The sequence below is a fragment of the Dendronephthya gigantea genome, unplaced genomic scaffold, assembly GCF_004324835.1.
Source record: "Dendronephthya gigantea isolate DGI-Jeju-01 unplaced genomic scaffold, DenGig_1.0 000033F, whole genome shotgun sequence".
Taxonomy (NCBI): domain Eukaryota; kingdom Metazoa; phylum Cnidaria; class Anthozoa; order Malacalcyonacea; family Nephtheidae; genus Dendronephthya; species Dendronephthya gigantea.
Window position 1 is genome coordinate 965,595 of NW_021163043.1, and position 27,263 is coordinate 992,857.

A 27,263-nucleotide genomic window follows, 5' to 3' on the forward strand; every position below is an offset into this window, starting at 1 on the left:
ATTCAGCTAATATTTAAATATTCAGCAATATTCTTGTCATGTGTACTTGTGTGGGCCAGGCACGTTCGAAGTCATAAAATCCTATTTTACCACTTGATGTTAGTTTGCTTACAAATAAGCTACTTATAGTGTTAAATAAAAATCTAAGCTTGAGTATATTAAATTATGATACCGACCATCTGTAGGGTTTCTAAATTCGCAATGTCGAACGCATTAAAGATAAAAACACCACGTTTGAAACACGCCTAAGATATAAATTGTTGTGTTGTTTCGTGATCTTTTTCGTGATTATCATGCAGATGTCCTGAACATAATATTGCTCACATTTCAGACAAATCTTTACCATTTCCCAGCTCCGCTTCAGACTGTAAATATCTTCCTCTCCAGCTAAAAACTATACGGTCCTTGTAATGTACATAGTTCTTGCAGTTCCATTAAGGGCGTAATTTAGAACGATAATTGAGGTGGTGTTTATTCATATATTCAGTTCTACTCGACGGATCTAAGCTCAGCGTTTCCACAACTTATTTGCATAAGGCTGTCCTCATGGGGAGATGGTAATGAAAAAGAGAGAAACAAAATACGTTTGAAAAGAATGCATAATATATCCTATTAAGACTAACCCTCCCTCCCTCATGGTTGACATTTTGAAGGAAATTTCCTTCAATTGTGGAAACGCTGTCTAAGCTACTGCACTTACAAAGGAAATCTGTCAGGCAGAACTGAATATATGAATATTCAACACCACCTCCCCCCCCCAAATTTTCGTTCTAGTGCTTGACGTCACTGAGTTCCGTTGTCTTTCTTTTTCATCAGCATCAAACTTCAGGAACAAAATACAGAAAATATAGTTACTGCAATTTTTACCATTATTTTCATCACCAGCACAAGTATATCAGCACCATCGTAAAGACCAGCACCATCACCACCATCATAGATGAGAATTATCACCACCAACACGACGGTAACTACCATAATTGACATTTTGAACAACACCATCATACGACTGGCATTGGTCACAGTTTTTTAAAACTTTTTTCTTGCAGATGTATTCAAGATATCATCTTTGTTTTGTTTAACAAACTGTAACCCCAGTTAGGGAGGCAAGGGAGTGCTATCACTTGCCCAAGGTGAACTCCCAGACAAACGGAGGGAAGGAGGTGTCTTACTTCTCCATTCTAGACCAGCTCCAAGCAAAGTCTAGCCGCTGCCCGAAAACAATGTTCTTGATGATAGTTGTTCATGTTATTGTTCGCTAAATCCGTTATAAAATATCCCAACTGAAAATCAGCTCCAAAACATCTGTCGTTCGTAGCAAAGTCTCTATCAACTAGGTCTTCTCCTATTGGTTTTTGTCCTCTTGTGAACGGGTTCATTTCAGTTAGTTTTATAATAAAGACATTCTCATTTAATGGGTATAAACAACCTGCAGGGAAACAAACATTTAAGAAAATATACAGCTTTGTGTAAATTTTCCAAAAACTTTTTCCGCGAGACGACTTTCTTCCGGTTAAAGAAAGGATTGAGTACTGCATCTTGCTAAATATCGTCCATTAAAGGAAGTTACAGTAGTTTATTAATATCGTCAAACAAAGGAAGTTCTCGTTGTCTAATATCGTCCAACCAAGCAACTGCTAGTTGCTTAAAATCGTTCAACAATGGATTTTGTGGAATAGACAGTCGAAGAAACACCATATCGCCTTTGTAGTCAGGAAAAGCCAGCATGGTCTGTTTTGGGGAAAGTTTAATTGTTTGTCCTGACTCATGAACCTTCAAGTATGGTTGAAAGCAATGGTCGAGAATCGCGCCAGAGAACATGTCATGAATTGTTATCAGGTGATCACGTAAAGTTAATACAATTCCTTTCTTGTAAATAAAAAATGACCTGGTTAACCAACGAGCGGAATTGAATCTTGACGCTATATTTTGAGAATAACCAAATTCCAGATCAATTATCTCACTCTCTTTCTCTCTCACTCTGTTAACGACTACTGCAACTTTGGAGTCATTACTGAAAATTACTGCGACTTCGGGATACATAATGACAATTCTGTCTGAGTCACTGTAAAATCTTAAACCATCACGGTGATAAAAGACTTCATACGAAGTTGGTTTTTCGGTATTTCTTTTCCAAATATAACATTTATCCTCATTACAACCAGAGATAAAGGCACCACCAGGCGAGATTTCCACTTCCATCTCAGGTCCAATTCCGGGCAAATTGATCATTACCGGACCATCAACATCTCTGACATCGAGAACTTTCACGGGTTCATTCCTTTCGAGAGCCGAGCTGACAAAGCCTTCAGAAAAACCAACCTTTGAATCTGGTAAATCAAACCAGTCCTCTAGCCTGAATTCAGACAAGTCTTCATACAAGTCCTCTAGCGCCACGTCCTGACTGTCAGTAAACACGATCTCTAGATTGTCATCTACCGGGTATCGCGTTAATTTGGGAATCCCGTCAATAAATTGACTAATAACAAACAAGAAATCGTCCGACCACCAGCATAAAAAGATTGAACCACATTGACTGCTTTTGAAACGTTGTTCAACTTGGCTGGTATAGACATTCCATACGTTGATATATCCATCTGAGTTGCAGGATGCAAGTCGAGAGCCGTCAGGAGAAAACGAACTCGAATAAACTTTCGTTGGCTGTGACAGACAGGATTGCTCTTGTTTAGGAGCTAATGTCTTAAAAACAATTAGTTTTCCATTATCTGAATAGAGAGACAGATTATCTTCTAAAGTTGGTATTTTGATTGCACGGAAAGAAGCGTCAGGAGCAGCAACAAGATAGTTCCAAGCAACAATCGCAGTCAAAGGAATACTTTCTGTGAAACTCGAATAACAAAATTCTTCCGGAGAAAAAATACACTCCACACCTTTGCAGATCCACGGACACGACATTATACATTTTCTTACATGTGTTCTGATTATGTCATCAGAATTCCTCGAATCTATCCGAGTTACGTCATATGACCATACATCTAACTGTTTAGAATTTGGTTCCTCAAATCCCCGCTGAAAACATCGTTCACATTTCCTTCTCTTTAACACATCTGGTTTCTCTCTTTCCCCGTGAGATAATTTTCGCTTATCACTTCTTTGCGATGTGATGGCGTTCCAAACACAAAACAAATAACCCGGATAAGATGGATATTCTGAATTTCCAATAATAAATAACCCTGTGACGCTAAAAGAACACAAACGAACACGAAATCCAGCACGAAGCGACGACAGCAATTTTTGCTTAGCAACGTCCCATAGTTTAATGGTGTTTGAAGCATCGCTAGTTACCAGTCTTTTGCCGTTTGGGGAAAATGCACAGGTCTCGAACGTCTCTTCATTTCCAGGGAAAAATGGAACTTCCTTTCTTCCAGCAATGTGAAACGCCGTTTCAAGTTTACCAAATAATATGAGCGAATCGTCTGGAGAAAATGTGCAGCATGGATTTTTTTCCAATTTTGTTGAATAATTCATAATTTCAACTAAAGTTGGTAGAGATAGCACATAGATAAGATTCTTTACTACAACTGCGACACTTTTCTCATCGTTGGATAAAGCAACAGCTGTAATATGATCAAAGTCACAGTGTTTCCAGACTGCTCGCGGGATAACCGAAACTTCGTAAGATTTCCACTCGACAAAAGGTGAAAGGTTTGGTAGTAGCGTCTCCGCGATTTTCTTCTCATCATCGCTGAAACAACCTTCTGGAGAACGGGTAAGAACCGCTTGGAAATACCATTGTGAAAATATTGTCGAATAAACTTGTTTTGAATGTTTGTAATAGACCATTAAGCGTCTCACGGCATGTTCCATACGGTCAAATTCAATGGCATGGTACGAAATGCGGGCGCGTAAATCTTTGTTTTTAATCCAGGAGCATTGCAGTAATGTGAGCCAAAAACTTGCCAAATCGCCTGAATCGTTTACAGTTAACATATAACATACGATAACAACATCAACTGACCAAAACACACCTTCCTCCATTTCACACTTTTCTAGATGTTTTAAACCATGTTTCAGAGCGTATTCCACGTCATTAGTGAACTTCACCTTAAGTCCTAAGCGAACACCTTTATCTTTGATTTCTTTAAAAATCTTTTCGCATAAATGCCAAAGCGATCTATGTCCATCATCGACCTTGACAGTATACTGGTGATCTTTGTAGCCCTTTGCTAGAAGCCAATCAATAAAGGATTTGTGAAAAACGGTTAACATGTCATCTGAAACGTACAACAAGCACGATACGGTTTCATTAATTTTGTTGATAATGTCTTTCGTTTCGCGACAATCTGGAGCTAAACCAAAAGCCTGAGCAACGAAAGTGAGGGGAAGAGGTCCTTCGGAAGCAGCCAGCATTTCCAAAACTTTCAACACATCAAACTTTTCATGTTTTATGTCGCTAAGTTCGTCTTCAAGGCGTTTAAAATATCGTTCGTAAACAGAATGCAGTCCTTCTGGGAGAAACTCCATAAAGTCATTATTTGTTATCTTCTCAAGATCATAGCGAGCCCTTAGCCCAGATTGAAAGTGATATGCATAGAGAAATGAGCCCTGGCATTTGGCAACAAAAATGGAAAGTAATTTAATTCGCCACAATCGGCAAAGATATGGATGATCCTCATAGAAATCATCGCTCATCTCACTTCCATCCACTTCCCTGCCGACTAAACTTGGAAAACATTCTTTAAAATAAAGTTCAAGATCTGAGTTATTGTTGTCATCAACATTGGAAATGTCTATCTTTTGCTCGTTTCTTAGTCTTAGATCAGCAACGGAAATCTCTGGCCTGCTCGTCACCAAGATTTTGATGTGCTCGGGAAGATCAGGAAAATATTCAGCAATCAAATGCGTAATTTCATTCTTATCATCAGCAGCACTTTCATCCAAGCCATCGATCACGACTAAACGTGGCTGTTTTATTTGCAATTCATCTAAGGGATTTTGCAAATATATTTGGAAGGCATCTTTGAGGTTTTGGACTTGATGAGGTCGCTTTAACTGATCAAGAAGCTTCTCTTTAAAACCAGGGACATTCTCACACATCTGACTTGCGAGAGACTGCAGCATCACCATAGGATCTCTTAGATTTGAATTACTGAAATCACAAAAGTGACAAGCAGCCAGCTTTCCATTCTTCTCAAAATCTCCACAGATTTTAGCGGCAAACACGCTTTTACCAAATCCTGGACCAGCTGTTATTAACTTTATTCTTGAATCACTCTCACTGCTACAAAACCACTCGTCAACTTCCTTTAACAACCACTCTCTTGTTCCAGGAAAGAAAAAATTCACTTTTCTTTGAATTTTATTTTTGAAATTATGCTTAGCAAGTTTTCGCAATAAATCTTCATCACTTTCGGTGCGGGATTTTTTTTCAGGATTGGTGTGAGACTGGCGGATTTTATTTATTTCGTCACGGTTTTCTTCAGCGATTTGTGTTACATTATTTACAGAACATTCAATTGCTGCAAGTTTTTTATTGCACTCGTCTTCTCGCAGTTCCCAATCTTTAAGCTTTTGCACATACATTTCTTCTTCAGGCCCTAGAGGACATTTTTCTAAATCGTCGACATCACTCTGTGAAACGCCCAATTCTACTATTGCCTGGGCAATTTTCTTCCATAAAAATTCAAATTTTGAATTGTCAACTCGAGTTGTTGGTACATGTGCAATAACTTCATTTCTGTAACACTTGATTCTTGCGATATTCGCCTGCGTTGATCTATCAGTATCCGGAGGCATTACACCCCATCCTGTTGATGGAAAACCACAAATGTTCCGGAATAGAACTGTAAGTAATGTGACATCAAAGGTTTTGGAATCTGGTGGGTTGCCAGACGGAGGAAACAGTAAATCCCACTGAGAATTATTAATAACTCGAGGTTTTAACTTTTGAAGAGATGTCTTGTTTGCAGCCAATACTCCGGGTAGATTAACAGGTGGATGGATGGTATCAAATGTATTTCTCAAAGCCTCAGTTCCTTTGTCAACTAAAAGTCTACTGAGTCTTGTAAAATTTGCTTTTTCTTGCAGTTCGTCAGAAGCCATGGCATTAGACAGGGTTAATTACTGTAACAAAATGATTGTACTATAATTATATAGGCTACACTGAGAAAAAGAATGGGATGGAGTAGATTTTCATAAAAGAAAGTCGCAAGGATCTTGTTAAACGAAGGGATTTCTTGTGAAAATAATTTTGTGAAGAGATATATGTTTCAGGAGTAACGTTTCTGACTTGCTACTACCCATATGACAAACTCACATGAACTTAATTTTAGAATTTTCATAAACATTCTGTCTGTCTTATTTGTGTGGGGAAATGGGATTTCTCTTGATATTATAAATTTTGAAAGCCTGTTCTCATTTATAGACATGGTATAAGCTGAATGTATTTGATGCCAAATAATTTTTGAAAATATCTCGTGTATTTAAGATCTATTGCTACTCGATTTCCTCATTTCCGATTGTAAACTGTCGTTGAAGTCTTTTTATAAATTCCATTTAGTTCAAGTGAAGATTTTGAAAAGCTGTTTCAGCCGACTCTCGATCATTTATTTTTACAAATAACACTTCATAAAACATTTCCCTTCTGAGACTACTGGCTGTGCCTCCTAAACATGTAACCACTTAAGCTGGATTATTATATTTTCGTAAGTCTATGCAGTACTTTTAGGCACTCAGGGATCGAGTCTGTTAAAATAAAAGTGTATTGATCGATCCTTAGTCTCAGAACAACTAATCTGCCTTATTTGCTGTTTAGTGTTTGAATATTGTCAGGTTTTAGCCCCTGAGCCTCGCAATCGTGTTATGAATTATTTCTATATTGGTTACCGGTTCATTTAACATGACGTCACAGCTCTGTACTATACCACTTAATAGAATACAATAGACACTCATACTGTTAATATTCGAACAACGTAATGACGTCACAGCTCTGTACTATGCCACTCAATAGAATACAATAGACACTCATACTGTTAATATTCGAAGAACGTAATGACGTCACAGCTCTGTACTATGCCACTCAATAGAATACAATAGACACTCATACTGTTAATATTCGAAGAATGTAATAACGTCACAGCTCTGTACTATGCCACTCAATAGAATACAATAGACACTCATACTGTTAATATTCGAAGAACGTAATGACGTCAAAGCTCTGTACTATGCCACTCAATAGAATACAATAGACACTCATACTGTTAATATTCGAAGAACGTAATGACGTCACAGCTCTGTACTATGCCACTCAATAGAATACAATAGACACTCATACTGTTAATATTCGAAGAACGTAATGACGTCACAGCTCTGTACTATGCCACTCAATAGAATACAATAGACACTCATATTGTTAATATTCGAAGAACGTAACCAACACTGACACAAACGTACCTTCTCAAATCTTCAAAGCGATGATTCCACTACATGGTAAATTCTCAGGGAGGATAACAGACAGATGTACTGAAATGTAGATTTAAAACCTAGAAAGAACAAATTATGATTGTAACTTTAACCCGCCCAATCAGCGGCTAGAATGTCACGTGAGTATCACGTGGGATAGGTATTTATGATAGTAATTGCACTGAGTGAAGTGCTCATGCGTCATTACAAAAATCGCACGACCACGAAGCGGGAGACCATATTTATATTTCAGATCGTATACAAACCCTCAATTTTGTTTTATTGAATTAATATTATTATTACTGTTCACTAAAACAAATCACTTCGCAGCCCGAAAGCTGAAATACACACGATTTTCGCAAAAAAATAAAAAGTAGGTATCATTAGGAATGTATCTATAATTTATAGCAAACATTTTAATAACTAGTTTAACTGTGGTTATATAAAAACTAACTATACTTTCGGTTCGGTCATAGAAAAAAGACTTTGTTTTTGTGTTCAGTTTCTCGCTTTAATCTATTCATTTTCCCAACCTTGCATGAGATCGGTCACGCTAAAATCAACGATGCATTTAATTCACTGCGCGCAGTGAAATATTTGTCACCTTTAGGGGTCGCGCGTTGCTCCCAGTATGCATTATTTTCCCTGAAACTTTGACAGTTTATTAAAAAGCTTTCCTACTTTTAGACAGCTAAATAATATCTCAATTTCAGCTTCACATTTTCGCGCGCAAGCCCTCTCAATATCATTGGAAAGTAACCACCCCCCCGATAACATAATTTTGTTAATGCAAAACCAAACTTGGCCTAGATAAGTCTTAAAGTGCTCCTGGCAGAAAAATGAATTTTATATTTTTGAAATCTTCGTGAAACGTAGATAATGAAAATAGAAATCATAATTGAATTTGAGGTTTTTTTTCGCTGAGTTATAGAGCAATGAAATTCAAAATTTTTGAATTTTAACGGCAAAAGTTTTTTAAAACCGCGAAGCCGGAAAACTGGTAACTAATACGTCACAGTAGGATCCGGTTTGGGCATTCGGCTTATACATAAACATATAGATAGTATAGACAGATATAGTATAGAACGAGATATTTGCGATTGAACTTGTACAAAACTCTCGTACAATACTTCTGAAAATGTCCTCATCAAGCTCAGATGCGGAAAGTAATAGCTATCAAAGCGACGACTCAGATTGGAATTATATTCCCGGTCCATATATAATAAAGAAACAGAGCGAAGCGGCTGCGAATATAGACGACCAAACTACAGACGAAACATCAGAACTTGGTCCGTATGCCAATGAACCGGCGGCTGACGAAGAGTGGCTCGCTAACTACCGTGAAAAAAAGCAAACTTACGACGAGCGTTTAAAAGAATTTCAACGGAGACTTGATGGTATCGAAGAATTAGATAAATGGTATATTTCCCCGCTTTTATATTTGCGTGTCTTTGCTTTGCGTGACTTAGTTTGCGTGACTTCGCACAGGGTACGATAACTACAGATTTTATTTCAGGTGTAAGTGTGGCAACTGTCGGATTGAACTCCTTCACAATGCTAAAGAATGTCAGTGTTGCGTAGAAATCGAAGAGTGTGAAGAAGCGCTGAATAGCGAGCTTGTCATGCAGCCAGGGTGAATTTGAGGGTACGCTTTCGAAAGATCTTCGGCGCAGAACAGCAACTCGTGTAAAATTTGGCGTTCGTTTTTGGCGCAAATTTGTTCCCAACATTGACTTGGCGCAGCAATTTGGCGTAGATTGATCTCAAAGATTCATTTGGCGCAGGAAGATGGCCATATCTGGCATATCTGCCTGGTGGAACCGAATAAAAATTCAATTCGGCACAGTGAGTGTGGACCAAACAGTCACCAAACACAAACAGTGCGGCCAAATTTGAAATTTCGGAAAATTCGATAAAATTATCGGAGTTTCCCGAAACCCGCAAATTTTTTCCCGATTAAGATTTCCGGTAAAAACTAAGGACGCCCTTTTTGAAAAGTGTTAGTTCCTTTTTCGTGAATTTTTCATTATTTTTGTGAAGACTCAAGAGTTCAAGCCTTCAAGGTACGTTTTTCTTTTTCTTTAAAACATGAAGAATTTAATCGAAATTCGAAAGTTGAGTTAACGCTCAGTGTCGTAGCCAGCGGCCAGCCCGACAATTTATTCATAATTCATGCTATGCTAATATTTTGGTGTTCATTGACTGTAAAAACAATGAATTTCTAAACAAATGAATAATGATATTAAACAAAAACATTAAAACTGTGATACATTAATTTCAATACAAAAGTTTTGATAATATATTATGTAATTAATTCTAATTATGAGTTTTTTATGATCAGGCTGAAATTAATTTCTGGCCAGGACAATGTTGTGACTCATCCTGATCTTTCCTGAGAGCAACCTTAGTGTGAAATCTCAACCGCATACAACTCATTTTTATAAGTTTGTAACTTTAAATTTTGTCACTCTAATATCATGATGCTTTATGAACTATATTGCTTTTTTAGCCTCAGTAGCTTTGTTTATGTTAATTAAAATATTCCTATTCCAGGTGAGGTCCACAAGTTATGCATTATGCATAAAATTAGTCCATTGGAGCTGAAATAGATCTTCAGATGTGTATATAACTGATATCATATATAAATTGTCAGTTCCTAAATAAAATGAACAGCATATGTCCAATCTGTGAAAATGAAATTGATGGTGCACATGTGTGTCAAGACTGTAAGCAAGCTGTCCATTTATTTCTCTGTGGAGACCCTGTTCCAAATTCCGATGAAGGCTTTGGTCAGCCTGTAATTTGTTTCAAATGCAAGGAAAAGCAACAGCGTCCAACTAGCTCATTGGCTCCTGTTGGCCATGGTGGGTTAATTATTAAATATCAAGTGCATCTTCATAATTATTAATGATTATTTATGCCATTCGCCTATGGTATTGAACTTTCAACTAGTTTTGTGACTTTATAGGTACAAAAGTGTCGGCAAAGATGGATGCACAATGGGCAGCCCTGTTTGAAACAAAAAAAAACAAACAGTAAAACAAAAACATTAGAAAACCAATTGGGGGAGAATAAGGAAATGTATTTTGTGTGTGTTACATGTCTTGAAAATAACAAGCCTTTTATACAGAGTAAGATGACAAGAAACAATGCATCTACTATTACAAGACACAATCAAAGACATCATACTGACGGTTCTAAAAGCTGGATTGTAGGAGGTGACAGCACAGTTGCACAAAAATATGTGAAGAAATATCAGACTTTGGCAACCAGTTTTGAGGAGTCAAAAAGTACGAAAGGCGAACCACCTTCAAAGATGAAGAAAACTAACAGTTCTAAACCAGACGCAATGCCTGTGAATGATGAAAGGCCTAAGCAACAAAGCTGCATACCATTTCAGCAGGAGCCAAATACGAAAATCCCAAACATTGAACCTAACATGGAAAACATGATGAGTATGTTACAAAGGATACTGATATCCGTGGATGCCAGCAAGAAAACAGACAGTGTTCCTGTTCTTGTCCAGTCAGATCCTGATTTTAGAAAATACAATTTTAAAAGTTATTCAGATATATCAGAAATCGCTGCTAATGTCGAAGATATCGTTTTCATTCCGGCAGGTAAGCGTTGTAATTATTCATTAATTAACATAAACTTATATATACTTATATTTCAATTATAATCATATACATTATAATATTAATATAGGTGATGGAAATGAGCAACCACGAAAAGCTATACTTCGATGTAATACTTGTCATAGTTATTTAAAGTCTAAACCAGGTTCACAAAAGGCCTCAAAATACAGCGGGAGTCTCGCTACAGGCCTTGTTCTTGATAATGAACATGCACTGGACTTACTGAATGGTGGAAATAGTTACTTCTACACAACCAAACATAGGATTATGAATCACGTCTCATGCACAGGTGATGGTGCAAGGATGCACTATGAGGCTATAAAATGGAAGAAAGACATGCATAGAACCGAAACGCGAGCGACATCAGCAATGAATGTCTTAGTACGATCAGCTCTTTCAGTTGTGAAGAATCGAGCTGCAGCTCAAAACTACCCTGAGTTTGTTGCCGACAAGGCAATGTGCGGTGTTGACTGCGGAGACTTTGGTCATAGTAAGGAAGAATTCAAAAATATTATTAGTGTTGCCGAATCATGGATTGATGGCGAGGTATCCAAACAGCTTAAAGCACCACTGAAATGCACTGGTTTAAACCCCCATTTTTCTCTCACTATGGACAAAGGAACTCCAGGGCGAGAAACCAACCAAGCAACAATGATTGTTTTTAATGATGATGGTAAACGTATTGCAGTGCCAGTTGGTTCACCAGCGGTTTACCAGACAAATAATGATAACACCGCAGTAACGGGTGGATATGCGAACGAATTAGCTTCAAGTTCTATTATGCTGGTCAAGAAAAAGTACGAACTTGAAACAGATGAACTTTCATATTGTCAAGGCATTGTTGCTGATGGACAATATCAAAGTGCTGGATTCAGAGACGAATTAAAGAGTTTGTTACCATTTGATTTTGATGCTGACCCCGTTCTAGACACCTTCTTCACCGTTCTATGGGATCCCGGGCATTTTTCTGACTTAGCCTTCACCGATGTTCGAGAGGGCAAAGTCGGAGATTCGAAAGAGTTCATCTCAAGGATAATCAAGAGGTCGAATGTTTTTGGAGCCGCCTTCAATTCCGGGAAACATTTGGCAGAGTTGCAAATGGTTGCCCAGTCATTGGGTGTGAGAGCCCATTTAGTCAAATCGTACAGCATGACACGATTCACAAGCAGCTCTTACTCACTATTTGGCAACATTATAGAAAACTATTCGTCGTATTTGGAGGCGTTTCGTAATCATCAATTCGACCAGATCAAGGACTACATGGTTTCAGGTGATGACTATATCATTGACCTGTGCAGTCTTACTGACGTAATGAAGCCATTTGTGAAAATGATGATATTACTACAGTCACTGCAGTACCCATGCTGGAAGGTTGTTTCATGGTGGAAAAAAGTTGAAGAGTATCTTGCAGGTAAGACAACTAACAATTATACATAATGGTATAAATAATCAAGGTAAAATTGTAATTACTGTTTCTAAGTATGATTTTTGTGTCATTAATGTTTTTGAATAAACTCGTTTTTCCAAGTTTTAGATGAACAAATATTCATAATCTTTTTTGTATCTGCATGCAGGTGTTGCAGAGAACTTTAAACTGGAAACATGTCACGGTTGTCCGACACTAGCAGATAACATTCAAGACATAAATCACATGGTTTTTCAAGGGCAAAAACTGGTTGAAGGTTGGCTAATCGTTGGTGTCGAATCTGGTGATGTCCCAATTGTTAATTGGGAACACAGAGAGCAACATGATTGTGTTAACGACGTAAAGGCACTTGCGCGTGATCTACATGAGTCGATGAAGCAGCGCTACGGTAACGTACCAAGCTATCTTGAAGATCTCCACGATGCATTTGACCTTGAAGAGCTATTTGCTTGCCTCGTTGGTCAAAGAAACGATTCTGGTAGAGCGATTTTGGATGAAAAGAAATTAGAGAAGTGGGGCAGAGAAATGTTTGCGAAGTTTTGCAAGTATTGTGCTGCGTTGCCGCACATTCGCAAAGCCATTCAAGAAGAAGAGCTAGAATTTTACGACGAACTAAGCCATGTATATCACCGTCAGTTCAAACAAGCGATGAAGAACTATATCTGGAGTACAAGCCAAGGGGATGGAATCGTTGGTTCCATTGGCAAGTGGTTTTTGATTAAAAAAACACAGAAAATGGCCAAGAAAGAAGTTGAAAAGTTTGAAAAATACGATCTGTTGTCAACGCGATATCAAAGATTCAGGATAGAAAGCCTAAAGCTTTTACCTAATACGAGCGATGCTTCAACATGTAGACTCCACACACTCTTTTTACTTCGCATTTCATCTTGCAAAGATGAACTTTTGGTTAGAATCAACGAAGAGGCCATTGTTAAGTCCATGTACACGGAAAGCAACCTGTATGAAGCAATTGGGCGACAATACATGATTGCTTTTGACATAGCTCAAGCTAAAGGCTGTCCAGAAGCAATCGTGGAATCATACTACTCGTGTATGGATTCACAGAAAATGAAAGGGGGCCAGTCAACAGATTCTTTGTCAACTAGGTCAAAGATTGCTTGGTGTATGCCTAATGCCATGCGAAACGAAAGAGCTGTAAAGGAAATTACCAAAGCATTCTTGGAGAAGCATAAGAAGCCTGTGCTTAGTGGGATAAAAAGAACACATTATAGTCAGACCCTGGATAGGTTAGGAAAGGAAGAGGCGAAGATTTCCTTTCTAACTTAAAATTTATGAACTGCATGTAGACGTTCTTGAAGTAGATTTTAACAATTATTGTTGTCCTCATAGTTTTAGTACTACAGCAAAGAATCAAAATACTCACTACAACTCAACTACAAAATATCAGCGTATGCGGTATCCCACCATTCCCTGCAAACTGAGCATACGACAGCGGACAGCCTTTAGGCTGTAAGAGGTGTATAAGTAATAAGTTGAGTTGATAATTGATATTGTAGCTTTAAATTGTTAATTGTACACTTCTGTATTTCTGTACACAACACTAACTGCTTTAAATTAACACGTTTTTTCACTCTGTTGCATTTTGGCCGGGTTTTGCTAGTTTTTGTTGCACCGTTTTGTTTTGGCGCAGCTTTACATGAATTTTGAAAATATTCGGCGCGGAAAATTCGAGAAATTCACCCTGGTCATGCAGGAGCTGGAAAGGGAAAACCCTCCATCTTGCATTGTCGACCATCCTGGATTTAACAGTGTGTGCTTAGACAAGTGGTCGCTTCGTTTAACGGCAACCAAATTACGCACAAGGAAGAAAGAACAATACCGTCAAACAAGCACAGAAGATAAGTAAGTACATTATACACATGAAATTTAAATGCACAATCACACACTGACATGTTTAAACATGCTCTATGATTTGTAGATTCTATCGAAGCACAGCCTACTGTGGTTGGTTTTTGGGCATCTAGAAGGTATCCCTTACCAGCATGTGCATATGAACGAATAAGACGTCATTTTCCACCTACAGACAATGAAGACTTTGTAGGATTTGTAGAGGAAGAGGATAGCTCTTGTGTATATAATTATATTATTAATGTTATATGTTATAATACTCCACATTATATATTATTTCAGATAACTATATATGTACATTTATTGGTTTCAGATAACTATGTACATTTATTTACAACTGGTTTGGTTTTACTGCTGTGTTTGCTTTTGATTTTTGGGACAATCCTTCACTTCTTTGTGTCCCTTCATCAAATTCTTGCACAAGGAACACCTTGGAGCTGCTCTGCCAGAGGCTGCTTTAGCAGCCTTTGCTGCCTTTTCCTGAGCAAGAACAACTGAAACTGAGAAAAGTTATTTATTACTATTTTAACTTAACTAATGAGTTATGATTGTGGCCAAAAATATTATACTGTACATACTTGGTGTTGTTGGAGGAACATCTTCCACAACAAGATTTTTTCTAGCCTTCTGCTTTTTGATGGCAATTTCTTTCAATTCCTTGTTTTCAAACATGGTGTTCATGGGGGCAGGTGTCATCTCTTTTAATTTTTCAGAAGCTTTCTTGAGGGTGCCATTTCCAGATGCTTTTAGGAAAGTCTGATATATCTCTTCCACATATTCTAATGACAAAGATTTATTTATCAATACTATAACACACATCAGTCATACTTCATTAATGCTCATTGCACCATTCATTCTTTTAACTTCCTTACCAAAGTTTTGTTTTACTTTGCTTTCCCTAACAGTGGCATCGCCACCTTTAAACTTTGGATAAGACACCTTGACCTGTGGTGTACCATCTTCATGGAGTTTTGCCTTACGACATAAGTTAGCATTAAAATGGATTGCTGCCAAGATGTGTCTAAATTATGTAGAAATTTTAATCAAAATAATAAGCTAGCTAACCAAATCAGTTGCTGTTAGTTTATTACTAATAGAGTAAAACCAACCTGCAGTATATACCAGAAAATGAATAAGCATTCATTTTTGGGGAGAACTGATTGATGACAGAGTGGAAACCTTCCAAACAACTAGTTTGGTCCAACGGTGAAGCTTGTTTAATGCCCTTAACAAAGGACTTCTTTAGCATAGCACCACTTAGTTTTGTGTAGGCTGGAGAATCTATAGTTTATTGTGAAAAAAAATTGTATCACATTAATAACATCTGGGCAGTATGAGCGAAGAGCCATTTTTACAAAGCATACCAGGTAGAATCCACTTTCTTGGAGTCAGTTCACCATGAACACATTTATCATACAATGGGTCATCAAACCCATCATGTTTGTCAACAATATGACCAAGGAAAGACTTGAACTTAGCCAGTATAATCCTGCCATTTCCTGAGTAAGTAGATGTGGCACTCCAGTAAAGGTGGTTTATACAGGGTTGTATCCACTCTGCCAGTTCTTCACAATCTGCCTCTTTAGCCAGCTTAGTCAAGACCTTATGCAGCTCTAATTGAAGTGAAAAATACATAGGTTGAGTAAAACAATTGTGCAGTGTACTTATTATGATGTGTATTTATAAACAAAACTGCTGCAATTAAATAGATACTTACTCTTTTTCAAGTGCCATATGTCGAAATAATGTTTTATCTTTGGTAGTTTCTCCCTCATGTGTTTTGCTATTGTTTGATGTCTGTCTGAGACAAAGGTGGAAATGTCCAGGCCTTCAGCTAGGAGAAAGTTCAAACATCTTTGGAACCCTTCAAATTCCATTGCAGGGCTGCTTCCAACTTCATTTCTCTATAAAAAACTCGAATCAATTATATGAGCAAAAAAGAGCACTTGAGTTCTTTTCATTGATATTACCTGGATCAAACTAAAATCAATTATTTCAGCTGAGGTACAACAAAATATTGTGTAAGCACCATATTTTGCACTATGCCCCATGCTATCGTGCCGTCCATCACCAGAAATAACCAAAGATTCCAATGCTTGTAACCGATCCAGAATCTTTCTTCGGTAATCTTCCCAGTGAAGAAAGATTGTTGGAAACAACATTTTCTTAAAAGAAAAATCACAACTGGTATAGTAGAAGTTACACCTCAATTTGCTCTGGGGTCTAAGACCTGAGTCAGTTATATATATACATACCCCTTGGTGTCTATAGTAAGATTCATTGCACATTCCAACAAGTCCCATGTGTCGAAACATGTTGAGCACTTTAGTGGGTGATCCTCCAGATACAAGAATAGCGAAACTTAGCAGGAAATCGCAAGCGTTCAGTTTTGTCGTAGGCATCAGTGGTTGACTTCTCCATATGTTGTTTTTTCGACTACAAACGGGATTGGCACAAGTTGTCCTCACAATTAGCAGGGTTCCATCCGTCGTAGTTTCAACGAGAGGGCCATCTGCTTTGCAATAATGGCAAAACTTAAATAGCAACAGCAACTGTGACAGGAATATGATGTATTTAGGTTGCTGGCGTAGGTTCTCAGTGGGATTACTAAACGTGAGAAGATTTATAGGTATATCAATATACGACCATTGCAAAATCACAGGATATTCCAACTTTGTACTAAGCTGACCTACAAGCCAAATATTCAGTCTGTGAACTCTATTGAGTATTAAAAATAATTAAAATATACCTTGTGTCTTCGTCTCCGATTTGTCAGACTCGCTTTCATCTCCGCATTGGAAATCCTCGTCGCTGGTGTCCATATCATCTCCTGTCTCTTCACTTCCCGGTTCGGGTTCTGGAAGTGTTAGGGGCATTTCAGCACGGCTTGGTTCTTCCACATTTAGTATATTACACTGAACACCTACATAAATTGGAACGTTTGCACTTGATGAATAGATCATTAAAACTTATAGTGCGCAGGGAAAACCTATATCCTTATTTACAAAGGGGTATTTCGCACAGTATGAAACATATGGGTTTTCCCTGCAGCACATATGTACAGTACCAAAGATAAAAACACGCTACCTTTGGAATGTTTTACTTTCACCAGTGCATCGTACTTGCTTTTAAGCGCAATATACTTGTTCCAAGTCTTACGCTTTTCTTTTAGCAAGTACGCACAACCAACACAACCGTCTGTTCCAGTTGAAACGCTGTTTGTCTAAAGCAAGAAGCCAAACACAAAAATGTAGACTCAATCAATGCGGTCACTGTCAATCGGTGTTTGGTGCCCGCAAATGTTACACCGAAATATTTGTTTGTTAAACCTTTATACGTACTTTGTTCGGAGAAGCGTTTTCTGGCAGTTCTTCTCCAACATTTTCCATTGCGTGTTCAGCTGGGTCTGTTTCGTGGCAAGGTTCATCCGGCGCTTTGCCTTGGGCGGTCACACTTCCAGACAACGCTTCTTTTACAACCTTTACAATGTGATAAATATTTGCATACAACGCGGCATATAATCGTATGTATGTATTCAAATAGCCGACAAAAGAAAATTGCACTGTGTTTAAGAAACAGCAAACATAAAAATGATTCTTTACAATTAACAATTAACAATACGTACGAACTTACCATTCTCCTAGCTCTCGCAGACGAGGGTTTGACCACTGTCTCTGCAGTTACTGCGTGGTACTTAGGGACTGCTACTATGCCAATTTCATCAGAGGCTAACCGCGGTACTTTGCCAGAGAAACCAGAAAACATTTGTGTAAAATCTTTCCTGTCAAAATGCGCTGAGCAAATACTCGAATTGGGAGTCGGATCCCATTTTGCCCGCTTTGACCGCACGAAATCAATCCACTGCTTTCGTCTCTTTTTGGCTTCTGGCCTTTCGTCGCCAGAAAACGGTATGAAATGAAGGGAAATTCCTTTCTCCGCATTAGAAGTATTAGAGCAACCCCCGACAATACATCTATTCGGCATATTTTTATTTGCGTGATTTTTTTGCGCCGCCACCTTTCTTACAACAACATCTGAATAATACACGCTAATGATTTTTGTAATATGAATGAGTCAAACCGGTTCCTATTGTGACGTCACATCAATGATTTTGTACCAATCCCTTTTGTGCGGTTTTTTTTCCAAATGCTATGTTTAAGTGGCAATAACTTCTAAACTAAAGTCGCAATTGCAATTCGGTTTTCGAATAGAGTATACACTGCTAACAACGATTCTAAAAATGTAAAATTCATTTTTCTGCCAGGAGCACTTTAACTATCTCTAGGAACACAAAAATTTGCCAAATTCTGCAAAATATCCTGAAAAACGAAAATTTTACATTTGGGACATTTTTTTTTATACACCCTGTATAACAAAACACTTAATGTTCGCTACACCTCGGGAAATAGTGAGTTTTGTTTTCCCTCGAGTCTCAATGTTTTCCTCGACTTCGTCTCGAGAAACATTCAGATTCTTGGGAAAACAAAACTCGCTATTTCCCTCGGGAGCATACATTAAGTGTATATTATTTTTCTCCTTAGTTAAAATCGCAGAACTTCATTCCCCTATACCCTGGGCATTTTGATTCTATAATTTGAATAAGGAATAGGAACTACTCGTAATAAGTATTTGGTAAAGTTTTCAAGGATGAAAATGAACTAGGCTCAGGTTCAGGTTCAATACCATCACAGCAATACGATTATAATGTTTAGGAATTTAACTTCGATGATTGAAATGCAAGTGGATCGACGAAAGTCACCATCGCATGCACGAAAGCTGGATAGCGCTATCCACCGAATAGTGATTTTTTCAACCGTTCTAAAAATGCTGAAAAAGCATTAAAAGTACAGCTTTGGGGCTAAATATTATTATAGAGGATTCCATATTTGTGTATACTAAAGTTTAATCAAAGTCATACCGAACAACGGTCAATTTCAAGCCCATGAAAGCTGGATAGCGCTATGCAACGGTTAGTGCATGATTTCTTCAATCGCGCTAGAAATTAGAATACATATAATTAGAGGACCAAAGGCTTTATTTCAGTTCAACACATAATTTGACGATATCTTTATAGACAATAATTCTGTGGAGTATTACCGCTGTACTGAATACTATGTATAGTTAACACAGCTTAGCTTCACTACTACACCAAATGTAATTGAGCAATAGAAAGGATGAGTCTGAATTGTCTGAATGCCTACCATGCACTATAACCATGCATTACGCACTCTTTCCTTATCTTACTGTTAACAGTTCTTTCTAGTAGCGCCATTGCCTCTAACCAGCACAATATTCCATTTTGCTTCTTTGAAATATTTGGCATTAGATTGCTGATGAATAATAGCTTTTTCAACTTCAACAATCTTCAATCTTGTAAACGCACTTTAGTTTGATTGAGAGATAAAGGTTGTCAACACGCAAATGTATATTTTTCTTATGACATGCAGCAGTCGTTCACATTGTTTCACAAATAGGAACATCGTTAATATATTGAATTTTTCGTTTGCCTCAAGGCCGAAAATTTCAGCTTCTTATTATTCAAAATATTGACTGTATATTAAAATTTTAAGGAATTACTAAAAGATTAAATGATTTAGTGTGGTTTCGGAATAATTGTTTGGTTTTTTGCACAAGTGAATTGACACAAGAACTGTATTTGTTTGCTTATCTCTTTGTAAGAAACGTCGACAAAACGGCTAGCCGCCTTTTTGCAATTTCAGTTTTGTTATATTCACCTGAAGGTATACGTTATGTTCATAATAACGTTATACTCATAATACGTTATATTCATAATAACGTTATATTCATAATACGTTATATTCATGATCACTTGTCGAAAAATACTAAACACGGATATTCTTAAAGAAGGAAAGAATATGACCAACGCCGTGACAAAAACTTACCTTCTCAAATCTTGAAAGCAACAATTCCACTACATGGCAAAGATTCCCCGGAAATATAACAAACAGATGTGCGGAAATGAGGACTTCAATCCTAGGAGGAAAATTTTTGTAATTATCAATGAAATTTAAAATTCCCAATGTTATGCGAGTGTCATGTGGTTATGGAATTTGTATATTTGTGGAGTTTATTTTCGCCAGCAAACATTTCATATTAATTATTTCATTGTGAAAAATGGTCATATAGTAGCTATATAAAGTAAAAAAAGTAAGTTGATTTCTTGGAATGTAGAATAGTTCATCCCAAAGCTTAAATCTCGCATCTTGAACTCTTTAATTGCACATTCAACAGGACACTGAACACGATATTCAAAAACACCATATGACTCATTTCCATCATTCAAACGTTCGAAATTCAAATATTGTTTAAAACCCTTTCCAAACATTTATTAAAAGGATTAATGCACTAAATCGATAAATTGGAGTTTAAACTTTAAACGTTGTAACAAAACAGACGGTATCAACCTAAAATGTGCCCAAAAAAGAGATGTTGTACCAACATTTTTATCGCAAATTTTGTATTTCGCGCTGCAAAAAACAATTTGCATAATTTTACTGCAGTCTCATTTTTGACATGCTTTACCTAGAGGATCGTAATAATAAATACGAGTGCTCCAAATGTCCACCAACACTGCTGACCAATGGGCATTGCTTGTGTTCATGGGCATCAACAGATAGTCAAATGATTCATAATCGACTATTTTTTGAGATTTCATCGCCATATCATGCAATCTAGATTCTGATCCATCTATTAGAACAAATTGCCGCAATCGTGAATAGAAGTAGGTGTTAAAAGCGTGCACGAGACGACCGTTGTTTGAAGCCGCATTTACCAAAAGATATACTGAAATAAGCATTAACAACCTTATCGTTCAGCCATCCAGGTTTTAATATAGTGTATGTATCATTAATCACGGGGAATTCTAATGTTTTTAAATGCTCTCCTGCTAAATCATAACCATTAGACTCTACTGAACAGAAACGTTTGTGCTTGTGCGAAATATCATAGACATTGCATATATTTTCCCTACTATTTACACCTATTTTACGTTCTTTGTGTGCACTCTCGCCTGTACGATTCTTTTCTTCTTCGTCTTGACGGGGACCTTGTGAAAGTGGGGCGATATACGATTTCGATGATTGCCCGCGGGAGACACATATTTCCTGACGTAAAATGCTAAATAAACTGTAGATTGTGTATGATATGCGAAATTACTGAAAGTATAGCTCAATGCATGGGATGCAAATTCTCATTTTCCCGCCTTTTTCTGTTCACTGAGCTCTGTAATAACTGGGGTGTGTAGGTTCGGTTGTTTAAATAAAACCGTCAATCAACACGCGTACCTTTTTTCACCTTGTTTAAGAAGATTAATAAAATTGAATATGGTTTTTCATAATCTCTTGTGGGTCAATGGAACAATGGACACAAATAGCCATGCAGAAAAACGTAAACCAAAATTGAGAATAAACATAAAATTGTTTTGTTTACGCACATTTTATCTATAAATAGCCTACCTGACAGTTTTATTATTTTCGCCAGCGAACGGCTTTGGATGCGTCAGCGAATATTGCTTTTAATATTAAATTATTAACCGAATAATAACTTCAATAGTGCCAAAAAACCTGAATACTTGTTCGATCGTAAGAGAAATTCGCAAGTTGGACACAGCCTTATCACCCCCTCATCCGCACTTTACCCCTCATCCGCATTTTATCCCCTCATCCGCATTTTACCTCTCATCCGCATTTTATCCCCTGATCCGCATTTTACCCCCTCATCCGCATTTTACCCCTCATCCGCATTTTACCCCCGCATCCGCATCCGCCATTCGCAATCCGTATCCGCATTTTATCCTTACCCGAGAAATTGCGATATATTAAGACATGCCTGCGCATTATTAATAAATTAAGAAACGCGTACAAAGTACTCGTTAAACAATCAAGTGATTCCTCTTTCGAAATGTATGAAATTCTGTCTCAAACTCAAACCGCACCAAAGTGTGAAGTACGCACGACATTCGACACGTTTGATTTCAAGACGGAATTTCATTGTTTTTTGCCCAACCCACTTTCATGTTACACACTGTTTCAGTCTGTTTGAAAGAGCATATTATTTCCAACTAAATACAGAGGTTTAAAGAAATTCTATAAAATAGCAGCTGAGAAAATTGTGATTCTTTAGGAATTACTGTCGCCCGGCTTTGCTGCGCGCTAATAGGTATTATTAATTAGTTTATAAGAGACGCGCGTGCAAATATGTTTGATTTCAAGACGGAATTTTATATATTTCTACGGCCAATCCACTTTCATGTTACATACCGTTTGAAAGTGCGCATTACTCTCTTTTAAATACAAAAGTTCAAATGATTTCTGTGTAATCGGGGTTGAGAAAATTAGGAAATTGTTCTTTGCAGCTCGAATTACAAAATTAGCGATAAAAATTTTGGTACAAAATCTCTATTTTTGGGCACATTTTAGGTTGATTCTGTCTGTTTTGTTACAACGTATAAAGTTTAAACTCCAATTGCTCGATTTAGTGCATTAATCCTTTTAATAAATATTTGGAAAGGGTTTAAACAATATTTGAATTTCAAACGTTTGAATGATGGAAATGAGTTATATGGTGTTTTTGAATATCGTGTTGAATGTGGTGCGTATTTCACAGCAGTTATTAATCTGCTTGGTATAAATATAATGAAAAGCGATAACCTGAAATATCTTAGAATTGTAGAATAGAATAGTAACAATCGTTTAAATAAGGCGAGGAATTTATTTCCAGTATCACACGAAATAACAACGCGATCATAACGCTGTGGAATAATGCGAAGCCACTTAGATGATAGTCCTAAATATTTCGTGTATACTTTTTAAACGAATTCATTTAAAGATTGGTGACCAGTTGAATAAAGGCACAAAGAATCAACGAAGATAATAATTTCAAATCACGAGTGATACGTCTCCCCGAAAAGGAATAAAAAGATAGACGCCAAGCACAGCGCTGTTCCGACTTCCGTGTCGAGATGCACATACAACCTGTGATAGAACTGACCGTGTCTATATATTTACTCTGCAAGTGTTGATGATATGAAATCATTAATAATCACAAACGTACCTTTTAAAACTTAGAAGTTCGATAATTCTGTGGCCAAAACCACACAGAGATATACATACAGCAAATGCGCAGCCAAGCCAACAAACAAAAACCTCGCTCAATCGTTCGATAGATTAATACACGTCAGTGGTCATGTGTTTGCCGCAGCGGTGTCGCAATTGGTGGATTGCGTTTTTGCAGGCTATTACAATTGGATTGGGGCATATTTTATTGCTGCCGAGCGTAGCGAGGCAGCACACTATTCTTGACACGGCAGAAATTTCTCCAGAGTTCATTCGACCCAGTCTTCCGTCGAAATATCGATTCGTGTCCGTTTGTCTGCATTTTCCGGGCCAAAAGTCGATCATCAAGTCACTTTTAAAATTGGGGGGAGTGGACAAAATATTAGAGCCGTCGGTACTGGACAAATGGGATATGCAGGGATATGTTTTCTGCTTTCATACAGATACATATACATATATACATATACATGAAGGCGATGCATGAACGTTCATGATTCTCAAAGCAATGTTTTCATCTTAATCTAGAGCGGTGCTTTCATTAGTTTATCGGCTTTAGCTTATATGGTTCTTATATGTCAAATATTGAATATATTATAGCTTATATACCCAAGCGAATGGATATTGTTAACACGTAATTGTATACGCTGTAACGCAGGATCGGAACAAGAATATATTTCAGAACAAGGATATATTTCTTCCCGCACTTAGACAGATACATATACATCAAGGCGATGAATTTTTATTTTCAATCTAGCGCGGTGCTTTTATGAATTTATCGCCTATATCAGTATATTATGGTTCTTATGACGTACTTAATTCATAGTAAACAATATGGGGATGAATATTTGCAAGCGAACGAATATTGTAGGTACTAGATAAATGGGATATGCAGTAGGGATATACTTTTTTCTGCTTTTATACAGATACATATACATGAAGGCGATGCATAAACGTTCACTGTTCAATCTTAGAGGAGTCCTTTATTCGTTTATCGGCTACATGGTTTTCATGGCAATGCCTCATCTCAATCTAGAGCGGTGCTTTCATTAGTTTATCGGCTATAGCCTATATGGTTCTTATATGACAAATATTGAATATATTATAGCTTATATACCTAAGCGAATGGATATTGTAATGTTCAGACACACCGGACGCGATTTGACAACGCAACGCGATTTTACGATTTTCACTGACCGATAACTTTGATCCTGGTTCAAATTCTGCATATATTTAGACGCGCTATAACATTTTAAATTATTTGCTTGACATATTTTTTAAAATCTTCTCTCATTGAGTGTTTTATCAGCTTTTGGAAACTAAAAATTCGCGTCGTGTTGTCGATTCGCGTCCGGTGTGTCTCGGCCTTTACGTAATTGTATACGCAGTAACGCAGGATCGGAACAGAAGATAGACATTTTCAGAACAAGGATATATTTTTGCCGCTCTTATATATAGATACGTATACATCAAGCAATGTTCTCATCTCAATCTAGAGCGGTGCTTTCATTAGTTTATCGGCTATAGCTTATATGGTTCTTATATGTCAAATATTGAATATATTATAGCTCATATACCCAAGCGAATGAATATTGTTAATCACGTAATTGTATACGCAGTAACGCAGGATCGGAGCGGAAGATAGACATTTTCAGAACAAGGATATATTTCTTCCCGCACTTAGACAGATACATATACATCAAGGCGATGAATTTTTATTGTCAATCTAGCGCGGTGCTTTTATGAATTTATCGCCTATATCAGTATATGGTTCTTATGACTTAATTAATTGTAAACAAATAAGTATATGGGTATTGAACATATGCAAGCGAACGAATATTGTAAATGTTATTGAATATTGGATACGCAAAATGTTGATCTCGTTAGTCCATCATTGTTCAGCTCATCTGACTTTTACGGCGAACAAATAAAGTATGGACTGTGGGTATTCAATACTACAGGTGAGGGTGTCCCAAAAGACGCAAACAATAGCCTTGACAATTGTTAGAATTTGAATACCCAAGACAAACTACAAGCAGTGGCATGTTGAATTTTCACGGGTTACGTGCAGTGCAATTACATTTCAGTTCAAGAAATATCATTGCACGTAATGAATTCATATTAGCAATAATCTAACACGTCCCCAATGGATGGAAAATAGCACAATATTCAATACGAATTTCTTAACTTATTTTTAATTGCATGTATCCTGTCAAAATTTTACTCGCTATTGCGTCGAGCTTTTTCTAGGGTATTCGAATTCTAAGCCTATTATTGTTTGCGTTTTTTTGAGACACCCTGTATATTCGACGACAACGCGCAAAACGCCACCGCAACACTTGATATTGGGGAACTGTCAACTAGCTCCATTTGCGACAAGCTTAATAAGCTAAAATCATTATCAGGAAATGAGATCACAACAGTTTAGTTAAAATACATTTCAAAATGTCGATCTCGTTAGTCGAAATGACTATTTTTTGTATTTTTGAGCGTATACAAAATATATAGCGCTTTTGAAGTGTTAGAGCATATCAATTTAACATCCAGTTCCACAAATTAAATAACGAACTTTTAAAAATGTAATACTGTAAGAAAATACAAGACAAGCTTAAACTAAAATCGTTATGATAGGAAAATGAGCCATAATAGTTTAGTCGAAACAGATTTCAAAATGTCGATCTCGCTAGTCGATTGTTGTGCTCGTATAAACATATAAACAACCAATTCAGAAAATTCCGCATGCTGCCTTTAATCCTTGGCCTTACCGGGGATGTTAAGGCAGCAATTTCCTTGCGATAGTAACTCCTAGTAATAAATTTTATAATTTAATTCTCACGCAAGGTTTGAATTTCCTTGTATATACACGCACGCCAGCTCAGGAAGCTGATCGAGCATTTCGTGATTTCGAAGCATGGTTCGTTTTTGCATTTACCAACATAAATTACGATTTAGACGAGATTTTACACTGGTTTATATTGGAAACATAAAAGCAAATTCAAACATGAATTTTAAACGAATGCACTAGTTTTCGCTGCGATGCGGTTCTGATGATATGCTATCGGTTGAAGCGATGATAATAGCTCTGCCCGCCGTGACAAAAACTTACCTTCTCAAATTTTCAAAGCGATAATTCCACTACAAAAAGTACATGGCAAAGATGCCACGGAAATATAACAAACAGATGCGCGGAAATGAAGACTTGAATCCTATGGGAGGAAAAGTTTTGTAATTCTCAATGTAATTTAAAACTCCCAGTGTTATGCGAGTGTCATGTAGTTATGTGTATATTTGTGGAGTTTATTCGGGTCAGCATTCAGCAAACATTTCATATTATTTATACTGATCATTGTGAAAGATGGTCATATAGTAGCTATATCAAGTAAAAAAAGTAACTTGGTTTCTCGGAATGTAAAATAGTTTATCCTAAAGCTTAAATCTCGCATCTTGAACTCTTTATAGTCATTTTCAACCGTTCTAAAAATTCTTGAAAAGCGATAAAATTTTATCTTTGGAACCAATAATTTTAAAAGGGATCCTCGACTTTGGAATACTAAGATTTAATGAAAGTTATAGCAAACAACGGGTGATTTTAAAGCGATTGAAAATCCGGTGAATAGCGCTATCCGGCTTTTATACAACCGCCCCAGACCGCTAAATCTAATTTCCTTGGTATAAATAAAATGAATAGCGACAGCCTGAAATAACTTTGTAGAATAGAATAGCAGCAATCGTTTAAATGAGGCGAGGAATTATTTCTAGTATCGCACGAGCGTTGTGGAATAATTCCAAGCCACTTACTGAGCTGATAGTCCTATTTAGACCAGATTTCACTCTGGTTTA

General features: G+C 37.1%; 3 protein-coding genes across 3 annotated transcripts; all 3 read right to left on the reverse strand.

Annotated features, from left to right (window-relative positions):
* Positions 1–26,544, reverse strand: LOC114525061. Its single transcript, XM_028546268.1, has 4 exons — positions 26,530–26,544; positions 20,256–20,346; positions 7,411–7,499; positions 1–6,081 (listed from the first exon to the last, which is right to left on the reverse strand). The coding sequence occupies exon 4, from the start codon at positions 6,058–6,060 to the stop codon at positions 1,564–1,566; it is 4,497 nt and encodes a 1,498-aa protein (XP_028402069.1). The 5' UTR covers positions 6,061–6,081; positions 7,411–7,499; positions 20,256–20,346; positions 26,530–26,544; the 3' UTR covers positions 1–1,563.
* LOC114525090 lies at positions 14,672–15,366 on the reverse strand (the record flags this gene model as incomplete). Its single annotated transcript, XM_028546299.1, has 3 exons — positions 14,672–14,852; positions 14,931–15,131; positions 15,225–15,366. Coding segments are annotated over 3 exons (495 nt in total), but the record flags the coding sequence as incomplete, so codon positions are not given.
* Positions 15,407–18,336, reverse strand: LOC114525091. Its single transcript, XM_028546300.1, has 10 exons — positions 17,986–18,336; positions 17,694–17,831; positions 17,440–17,575; positions 17,195–17,275; positions 17,102–17,114; positions 16,608–16,959; positions 16,323–16,517; positions 16,070–16,256; positions 15,717–15,965; positions 15,407–15,633 (listed from the first exon to the last, which is right to left on the reverse strand). Exons 1-10 carry the CDS (start codon positions 18,334–18,336, stop codon positions 15,443–15,445), a joined length of 1,893 nt encoding a protein of 630 aa, XP_028402101.1. The 3' UTR covers positions 15,407–15,442.
* Positions 26,545–27,263: the final 719 nt, after the last annotated feature.

Bases quoted from the DNA above. Each gene is read 5' to 3' on its own strand.
- LOC114525061 (XM_028546268.1), bottom strand. From the start codon at position 6,060: ATGGCTTCTGACGAACTGCAAGAAAAAGCAAATTTTACAAGACTCAGT.
- LOC114525091 (XM_028546300.1), bottom strand. From the start codon at position 18,336: ATGCCGAATAGATGTATTGTCGGGGGTTGCTCTAATACTTCTAATGCG. The intron at 16,257-16,322 runs GTAATATCAATG...AGTTTTTTATAG, and splicing joins TTGATTTTAGTTTGATCCAG to AGAAATGAAGTTGGAAGCAG. The intron at 15,634-15,716 runs GTATGCTTTGTA...AATAAACTATAG, and splicing joins AAGAAAGTGGATTCTACCTG to ATTCTCCAGCCTACACAAAA.